Source organism: Equus caballus, chromosome 1 (assembly GCF_041296265.1).
Source record: "Equus caballus isolate H_3958 breed thoroughbred chromosome 1, TB-T2T, whole genome shotgun sequence".
NCBI lineage: Eukaryota > Metazoa > Chordata > Mammalia > Perissodactyla > Equidae > Equus > Equus caballus.
In genome coordinates, this window is record NC_091684.1 from 154,704,798 (window position 1) to 154,715,208 (window position 10,411).

The 10,411-nt window shown below is 36.1% G+C and overlaps 1 protein-coding gene across 2 annotated transcripts; it reads right to left on the bottom strand.

Moving 5' to 3' along the window:
- Window positions 1–338: 338 nt before the first annotated feature.
- Window positions 339–9,768, bottom strand: CTXN2 (cortexin 2). 2 transcript variants are annotated; one of them, XM_023618034.2, is made up of 2 exons: window positions 9,633–9,768; window positions 339–790 (listed from the first exon to the last, which is right to left on the bottom strand). In XM_023618034.2, the coding sequence occupies exon 2, from the start codon at window positions 731–733 to the stop codon at window positions 488–490; it is 246 nt and encodes an 81-aa protein (XP_023473802.1). In that variant the 5' UTR covers window positions 734–790; window positions 9,633–9,768; the 3' UTR covers window positions 339–487. The 2 variants fall into 2 exon arrangements, with proteins under 2 accessions (XP_023473802.1, XP_023473796.1); XM_023618028.2 differs by lacking the exon at window positions 9,633–9,768 and adding an exon at window positions 9,478–9,606.
- Window positions 9,769–10,411: the final 643 nt, after the last annotated feature.

Genomic DNA, 10,411 nt, shown 5'->3' on the forward strand with positions numbered 1-10,411 from the left:
TCATCTGTGAACATTTTCGATCAATGGCTATTACTAGGAAAATCATGTTCTGTTTGTTCTTTGGACTGAAGTTCCCTTATGTTTAAGACAACTGATTTACTAAAGCTGGGGGACCAAGGTCAGGAATGTGGAAGGGTATCTGGGCATTGCAGAGGGGCAGAAGGGAGGAAGCTGGGAGTCTCTATTGCAGTTCATTGGCACAAAAAGGAAGCAGAAATTCAAGGCAGATGTTCGAGATAAGAATAGAGATGTTATATATGGCTGGAGCAATCCTTACGCTCTATTCATTAGAAACCTCGATATGGGGACAGAGGAAAGTGAAGAACCCCAACAACAGCTTATCATACAGCATAGTGGTTAACTTAACCACACACATTTATTGAATTCAATGAGTGAAATGACACTCTCCAGTACACTCAAGGTAATTACAATTGTGTTCACCACATGTCCCAATGGCATAACCCTAAAAATCATAAAGCTGGTACTCTCATGCAAGTGCATATTCAAAAGTCCCTTTATCAAACTCTTCAACTTCATCTTCCCATGTAGAGGAAGGCATGCTACTGTATGGGTCCAAGAGGATTTTGAAGCATCTGATAATAAGAAGTCCCAAGAAGATACACAAAATCCCAACAAAAGCAAAGCCAGTTTTTTGCTCCAGAGTCAATGAGAAAGATGATACTTCGTTGACACTCATCTTAGCCGAGGAGTTGCCACAGTAGGTACTACTCATTATTCACTGTCACATCATTGTGGCTCTTCAGAATTCCTGCTGGAGTCGCCTCTTGGCCTAGATACAAAATTGGACTCTGTTTAGTTTTATCCACGTATGGTATTGGGCAGGTAATTGTTTTACAAAATCTGGCATTTTTCAAACTCTCACAAACTCACGAAAGATGTTTGAAAGCACCATCATATACGGATCAGAATCAAATTATCATTGGAGATGCTACTTCTACTTAGTAATTAAAGAATTGCCTTCAAGGACACATAAAACTGTACTTACATACTCTAAGTAGAAAATCAAGGAAGAAAGTGAATATTCAAATAACCTTAAAAGCTTTTGATTCATTTTGAGATGGTTAAGTCACTGATTCTTTGACCTGAATTGTCATCTAGTTTTCATTTCATTTTTGCACATGTAGTTAATGCCATGAATAATCATAGGATGTGAGCTGGTCAAGCTCTCTAAAGTTCATATTTCAAAGTCTATCTCCAGCGCCATTTTATCTAATACAGAATACGATCCTTTTAAACAGGTGTAACATCCTCTCTCTTTTTCACTCCCTTAGCTTTTACACTTATGTAATTGTATTTTATTTTTCACTAACACTCCACACACTAAATGTCAATTTCTTAAAGAGAGAAATTGTATTTTAAAAATTAAGTTAATAAAAGCAGTACACAACATAGCAGCTTGCAAGTAACAAGCAGCAGTAGCTGTGGGTCATTTGCCACCTCCTTACTGTCACCATTAGCTTTCAGAACATCCCTAAAAAACACAAAAATACTAGTTAAACAGTATATTTTCTATGCAAGTTCAGCTTAAAGATGAGCTCCCCAGTCTCCTTCCCAAAGAGGTTCCCATTTCTGAATTCCTAGTACATTGAGATTCTAAAACTACAATAAAAGTGTTCAGAAAGTGTATGTTGAATTGAAACAAAATAGTTTTTTTCCCATTTGATATCTTAATGCTAATTAAATGAGAAAATTAAAAATTAGAATCTCTTAATTAAATCAAATGATTACTAACCCAGTTAAAAATTAGAATCTCTTAATTAAATCAAATGATTACTAACCCACAGCTACCCTTCTTAAGAGGACTGGCACCAAGTAGCTTGTCATCCAATAACTGAGAATGATAGACTGTTGGTGTTTTCGTTTTTGTCGTTGCTTCTCCTGATAATTTCTAAGAATTATATTTATTAAAATGACTGACCCTCAGATTTTTTTGGATTCAATTTTCAGAAAACGACTGAGACAGAACAAGGGATGGGAGATAAGGAGTGGAGAAAGGGAGTATTAATAAGAAAAAGCCTTGTAGCTTTCAAAATTATTCACCAACTAATACGCCAGTTAATATCAAATAGTATTTTATTTTATAATGCTTTGGATTTCAAAAGAGCTCTTTTTTCAAACCTTAAGTGTCAAGAATATTCAATACATTCTAGGGTATGCTGATTATTTGACTTTTTTTGTTTAATAAAAGGAAAAAAATATTGTTTCAAGCTCTTCTGTTGAATTTCTTTTCACCAGATCATTTTTCTGCCCTAATAAGTACAGTATGGTGAATATAAATTTTTTTTAAATTAAGGATCACTTAAGTGGTTCGCAGTTATTTTTCTGAAGATCGATTTCTTGTTGTAATATTTATCTTGTAGAAGGATAAATATATATATTTTATATATATTTATATTATATATGTACCTTATGATATTACTTTAGGCTCATTCAGTTCTTTAGACTTCCTGACAAACAAAAAGAGGAATTTTCTAGCTTTAGCAATAAAATACTCAACTCACTTTTCACTATTAAATTAAAACAAGGTATATGCCTAGTAAGAGATACAAAATACCTTATATTTTATAGTACAAGTTATCTAAGATATACAAATAATGCTTTGTTCTTAGAATCTTAGACAATCTGTAAATTAATGAGTTACTTATCATTTTTAATGGAAAAATACCTACTTCTCAGGTAGCGACCAGAGTTACTGGCACACTGTAGGTATTCAATAAATATTTAAATTGAGTTAAACTAAATTTATTGAAGAATATAATTTTTGATGAATAAAGTTCTGATTTAAAAAAATATAATTTTTAAACTTCCAGAAAACATGAAAGTGTATTTAGTTAAAATGAAGTGAACAGGAAAACTTTTACTTAATTTCAAAACTTAGCCTTAGGGATAAATAGCAAAATTCAGCATCTCAGAGTTCAGTGTTTCCATTCTGTTCTATTGGAATGATTAATATAGCATTCCCAGAAAGACTCACAAGATTTGTAGAATTCAAAGGTAGAGAAAGTGGATCTTTCCTAACAACATTGTGAGTTTCCTTTTATTGTCTAAGGAAAGGTATGTAGCCATCATATTATTTTGTCATTGACTCCCAGGAACTACAGAGTTAAATTCTGTACTCAATCGTAGTAACTTCGGTTAGCTTAAAATTTCTGGTACTGTATAATTTTCCCTTCTTCCTCTGCCCCTGTCCTCTTTATTACTTGTCTGCTCCAGTTATCCTTAGCTAAGAGGGGTGAGATACTTCAAAGATGCTAAGCTAGGGTATCTCAAAGGCTTTTGGAATCAGGTGGGGGCACAAATAATGAATGGATACACACAGCCTCTGTTAGTAAGTGAATAAAGTCACTATTTTTTATACTATCTTGCAGGAATGGATAAATGGCTATGTCAAGGATTTAAACATAATTTATAACTTATTTGGCTCTCTGCTGTCAGTACAAATATAGAAATGCAGTGTAACTAGGACAAATGTTGAGAAGTGACCAAAGAGTTTAAGCACACCGTCAGGAAGTCTAAACAGGGGAATGATCTTAGGGTAATACATTACAATGAATACAACAATACTATTTTAATTATTCGTTGAACAGGTATGTATTGAATATCTCCTATGTGTTACCACTGTCTTGATGCTAGAGTATAGTGGTGAACTGGACAACAATGTGCAGCTGCCATAATGAGTGTTGCACCCCTATGGAGGAGACTGACACAATTCTTTTTAAAATATCTATCTATCATCTATTTCTATATATTATGTCAGGTAGTCATAAATGCTATGAAAGAAAGCAAAGCAAGTTAAGACAAAAAAGAACGATGGTGGATAAAGGTACTTTTTAAATTAAAGAAGTCAGCAAAGGCCTCCCTAGGGAGACAAGATTTGACACGAAGTCTGAATGTTGTCAAGAAGGGACCCGTGAAAATATCTGGAGGAAGAGCACTGAAGTTTGAGGAAACAGTCATTGCAAAGGCTTTGAGGTGGGAAGATTTCATAAATAGTATGTTCAGGTCAAGAAATTGACCAATAAGGACTGGCCCAGTGGCATAGTGGTTAAGTTCATGTGCTCCACTTCAGGCAGCCCAAGGTTCAAGAGTTTGGATCCCAGGTGCGGACTTAGCACCAGTGGTCATCAAGCCATGCTGTGGTGGCATCCCACATAAAATAGAAGAAGATTGACACAGGTGTTAGCTCAGCGACAATCTTCCTCAAGCAAAAAGAGGTAGATTGGCAACAGATGTTAGCTCAGGGCCAATCTTCCTAAAACACGCACACACACAAATTGACCAATTAAGGATTAAATGTCCTACTGCACAAGACAGTTTAATCAGATGACAAAGAAAAGCAGAAGTACTTGATCTACTTCTGTCTTTTTAATCAATGTAGAAGGGTCTTTAGAAATGACAAAAAAATCAAACAATAAAAGGGGACAAGAATGTAGTAGAATAATGTTTAGCCACATTAGGTGAGTTAAAACTCCCAGGATAGGATGATTTGTAACCTGCATCTGCAAAAAACTTTCAAAGCCTTTGAGAAATACCTGACCATGAGAATGCTGCCAGAAGTATGGATTTGGACAGACAAATGTCTCAATTTTCAGAAAGGGTAACGGGAACTATGAAAATTATATATGAGTAACTTAGAATTCATCTTTGTTACAAGACCATAGTTAATTATTTGAAGGTAATTTGTCGGCATTTAAGAAGTCACTAAAAGTTAATATGAGTTTGAGAAGAAGTAATGCCAAATTCACTTCCTTTTTTGAAAGTGTCCTACTAACATGGACAATCAGGGAAATAGCATGGTCATGGTTTGGTGATTTGGGCAATGCATTTAACAGTCTCCCATGATATCTTCTGCTTGAGTATGTCTGTATAATAGCATTTTTATGTAGATTCACAGTTCACTGCAATGCCCTAATAAATATTGGGTTCTGTAATCATAGAGACAGCTCTCCAGGATAGTATCACAAAGATCTGACTCTATCTGCATCCTCTTCAGTGTTTTTGAACAGTTACTAGGTTGAAGACACTGAAGTGATGATTATTAAATTTGACACAAAGCTAGGCTGAAAACTATATGATAGCTCACAGAATCAAGATTCAAGACAATTCTGATGACTGGAATTCCTGATTGAAACCAGAACATAAAATCTAATAGAAACACTTCTGAAGTCCTGTGTTTAAGTGGGAGGGAGATGCACCAGCCCCAGGTGAAGGAGAATTGACTTGGAAGTTCATGTGAAATAAATCTACAAGCTGCAATTAACCAAAAATCAGTATGAGCCAAAGATGTAAGGTGTTTTCTTGAAAAATCAAATGCTGTCTAAGTCTAAGATTGAGTAGAGTGCAAATGATAGAAAGTAATAACATTATTATTATGCATTAGTCAGGCCATATATGTAAAATAATATATTTTCACCTAAAAATATTTATTGAGTTGATACTACATTCTAGTAAACATGAACTCCTCTACTCAAAGAGATTCTAACTTGTAAGGGAGAGAATCTATGCACAAACAAGAATAAAACAATGTAGGCTTCTGCAAAGGCAATAAAAGGGAAGAGGAAATAAATTTGTATTTAACGTCTACTGTGTACCAAACACTGATTTACATGTTATTTTATTTTATTCCCATAACAACCATACAAGATTGATATTATTATTTTCAACATCTTGATGAAAAAAGAGATTCAAAGAGGAAAAACAAATTTAGATGGAATAGAGACTTCACACATTTAGGAATCAGGAAAGTTTTTCTTGTAAAAGATTGTGTTTGAGCTAAGTCTTGAAAGACAGAGGGTTTAGATATGTGGAGAAGGAAATGGCATGACAATAAATATGAAGGCAGGAAAGTGCTAGATTTGTTCAGAATACAGTGAGCATTTTGGCCCAAGCAAATGGAGTATGGGAAATGAAACATTGGAAAGGTGGGTTGAAGCCAAAATGTGAAATATCTTAACTCTCAGGCTAAGAGTTTGAAATTTATTTGCCTTTAGGCCGAGTGGCTTGATGATGAGACTGAAGTAGACATAGATTTCAAGGAGGGAACATTGTGGGAAAGAAATGGTCCAGAGAAGCAATGAGGGCCTGGACTAGGGAGTAGATGTGTGGAAGAGGGCATCAGTTTGAAAGCTATTTATAAAGATATGAGGGATAGGATTTAGCAACTGATGGAAAGTAGTGGGCCATGGAGAGAAAGATAATTCCACTCTATTAAACCTGGACAAGTGTAAAGATGGTGCTTTCATTAACTAAAAGAAAGAAAGTTCAAGCAAAGTGTAAATTTAGAAAGTAAATGAGTTTAGTTCTGTACTTAGTGAATTTGTGGTACTCACACCTGGCACATAGTAGACACTCAATGGGCAGTTTTACATAAATTAATCCAGATCATTTTGTCCATCTTGTGGGGAGAATATCTTAAGGGTATTATTGTCAAGCAAAGTTTGTATAGAAGAATGCATCCAGGATGGAGAGAGTTCAGTACATAGAAGCATTTGCAGATCTAAACTTAAGAGAAGGAAAGAATTGCTGAGTTTTGCCTAGAAAGGGGAGGACCAAGGAAGACAAGAGCTGCATTCAAATATTTGAAGTGTTCTCCTGTAGAAAGCCAGATTAACTTGTTCTGAATTGATCCAGAGGGCAATTTTGTTGTAATTCCATTAAGGTTCTATTTGCAGTTACCAGAAAGGATTGGAGATGGAAGAAGGCTAGCAATGAGCCTCAAAGAATGCCTCCTTTACAAAGAGAAAACAGGATTTGCTAGGAGAGTTGGATGAGGAGTGATGAGAGTCATCAGTCAGTCTGTGGCGGGAAGTTCACCTGGAACAAAGGAGCCTAGTGTTTCTAAAAGGTGGTGGTAAACAGTGTCAAATTCTGCAAGGGTGATAAAAACTAAGCACTGAAAAACAGGCTCTTGGGTTTGGCATTCAGAATGTTTTCATCATTTTAAAAATTTCAGTTGAATGTCCAGGAGGGGCACTTCATTGAAGAGGGTTTAAGAGTGATGAGTAATGAGAAAATGGAGTCAGGTAGGAAAGGAAACTTGGCAGAAAAGTTTTCCCTGCACAAAAGTTAGAAGTGCAGAAGTTTAGGTCATTAGACTAATTTTCTCCAATAATAAGGACAGTGCTATATATTCCATTTTAAAAAATAGAACCAAGTAAATTCACTTGCAGTTCAAAAAACTATGAAATTTCTATTTTTAACAAAAAAATTGGACTGAGAAGAAACAGCTGTTTAATAACATCTTATAAGGAAGAATTTAGACATTTATATTCATCTTAAAATTCTACCTTATACTAAAGATGAAAACAAAGCAGAGGTCAAGGAGAGCAACTGAAAGGGTGATATTCAAAGGGTGAAAAAAAGTCTGGCCATTGCTGCAGGCTCTGTCTACACAAGCAAATAAATAAAAAGTTAAGCAATTGCCTAATAATATGTTCAGCAATTAGTTGCTCTTGGTAATTTAAGCCATGTTTGCAGCAGCTGAAATACCAGTATTTTCAGGTCTAAATTTTTCAAATATTTGCACAAACTTTCCATTTTACTTGCTCTGTGAAATGAGCAATTTGTCTCATTTCAACACCAAGTCTAAAGTTTTTGAGAATGTACTGCTGTGTGCTGACTTTAGTACCTTTCTATTGATATAGAGCATAATACAAGGATTGTTAATAACAAAATATTGAAAAGGATGAATAGTTCAATTACAACTTTGATTTCTTCAAAATTAATAAGGTAACCAAAATTACTCAATACTTTTTCACCTTCTCTTCTCCCTGGAAGAAATGGGAAAGCAAAAAAAAATCAGCAGGTTCTGCATGACAGACATTTTAATGTGTACCTCGGAAGGAAAACATCATCTTACTATCTTGTTTACCGGGAACCAAAACCGAAAGAAATATAAGAGAAATTTAGACCATGAAGTTACAGGACTATGAATAAATAAAGTCTTGTGAGAAAAAAATAGTTGAGAAAAAAGAAATGAATTTTCAAAAAAAGAGTAGAATGTAAAATTTTGTGGTAAAAGTTATTTTAAATATACTACACTACCAAAAAATGGGTAAAATTGTCAACATTGTACAGTTTAAATATCAGTGTCTATATATATTATGATTAAAGTATTGAAGTACACTTTCGTAATACTATGGCAAATGATAAAATATTACCTCAAGCCATATTCACTGGAATAAATATTTAGATACTTTAGAAATGAGCAATGGAGTTGAAAATACATCATTTCCTTCATAGCAATTGTCAGGAACTGAGATTTCTAAGTCCTGATGAGTCATAGAATTGGGCCAAGTCTATACCTTGAGAGAGCAAAGGCCCAAATCTCACTGAGTTAGTAACCCATAAATAAACAAGGTCTTTCTATGATTGGTCATACAATCATACCATTGTCAGTAGTCAAGCAAAGATAACAGTATTTTTACCTGATATATAGCCTTTCATGTACATGAAGGTTGTGTGTGATTTGTTTCTTCTGTGAAATAAGTTTACCGCTTGGAGATATAAAAATTCACTATACAGAAACATGTAGCTATTTAATTTGCATGCAACAATGTGCAATTGCAGAAACCAATATTGAAAAGTATGTGCCCATTAAAAAACAAGAACCTCCCTGTATCTCCTGTATTTTATTTTAATCAACAGGATTTTTTTCTTCTGTTTATTTATCTATTAGTGATATTCCAAACAATAAATCTGAAATAACAACTATTATAGTGGAATATGGTGTTCTGTGTGAAAAGTATTTTGATACTGGTCATTAGATATAATAATGTCTAATGATAATGATATGAACACTCATAATTTCATGAAATGAGACATATACAAAAACCCAAGCTTAAAATATAATGAATTCTCCCATACACACGCCCCACCAAATAACAAGGTTATTAAATCCCATTAAAAGTCAAGGGGAGAAAGAAGCACTACTGAGGCCACATCTGCACAGAGCTAGTTAACCGTTAGGAATGGAATGTGTTGGAATCCAAGGAAAATCTTAAATTACAAACCCAGATGTCTTCATCATGATGAAGTGCATAAATTGCAGGCCTTCCCAGGGATCCAAAACCTTAGGGTCTGCCAGAATCCACCCCCCAACTCTTCAGATTTCAACCTTAAGGGAATTTTCCTCTTAAGAGAGTCTTTGGATGGCTCCCCGAGGACTGTGACATTCCTTTCTTTCAAAGCACTGGAAACCTGGTCTGAAAATTCTCAAAATGTCTCACTAGAGAAACCTAGATGTCATTATCATTCTGTCTTGTTTGTCCCCAGTTCTCTTTGGACATATTAAACCGAAGAAGCATGGAAACCTCTTACAAAACATTATAGGAGAAGCATCAGCAAGCGGACTACACACACACAACACATCCTCTTTTTATTTTTTCTTTTTGGCAGCAGCAGCAGCCGCCGCAACAGAAACATTAGGGCTCTTTCTCCTTTAGAATTTGAACTCACCAGACCAGCAGGCTCCTTCCCCCCCACCTTCTTTCCCGCTCCCTGGCTTCAGAAATACAAGAGGACATGCTTTTCATCTGGACCTGCACTGGAATCCTGTCAGCTAATGCGGAGGGTACGGGGAGAAAGTTACTTCGCAGGCAGAGATGTCTCACCTTCCATGCTTGTTGCCATGGAGATGAAATCCAGCGAGTAGACTTAAGTTGGCAGGTTTGTCTGTGTTCGCTGATCGGTTCAGCAACAACGTAAAAGGCGTGTCCTGGGAACCTGCGTGGAGTCACAGGATTAGCGCTTTCCTGGCCTACGTGTGTAAATGTCTGTATCTGTCGGTGAGCGATAGGGGACGTGAGCGCCCGCGAAGTACGTGTGCGTGCGCGAGTGTATTTGCAGGAAAATGTGCATGAATTTCTTCCATGTGGCAGTGTGTAAATATTTGCGCCAGCGCGCTTGTGTATGTGGGAGCGTCTGATCGTGTGTGTATGTGTGACCGAGAAGAGGTGGGTAAACGAGAGGGGGAAGGGAACCCACCACGGCAGCAACAGGCTCGATCTAGTCCTCAGTTCTGTTAAAAAGAAAAAAAAATAGGAGCTCCTTTTTACTCATATCACACTCTGTATGTTAGCAATCGGAGTTCATCATCATTTGGCTTTCTCTGGCAGTAGGGGTTTAATTAATTTGTTGTGAAAATCCTTGTTTTCCTCTCCTCGCTGCATCAGTGGCTGTGCCGCGGGCGTTTTGCTGTACTCGGTAACCGCAGTCTCAGTTGAAGAGCAGGCGCTAAATTCTTACGTCTTTCTTCTCTTCCGATAAGGGGAAGACGGGACTGAAAGGTGTATTGGTTTAACTGGGGACTGCATGCGTCATTTGGAGTCATTTTCCCCTATTCTTCGCTTTTTCTCTTCTACTTGAACCCAACCGGATCCTCTCCCCTTCT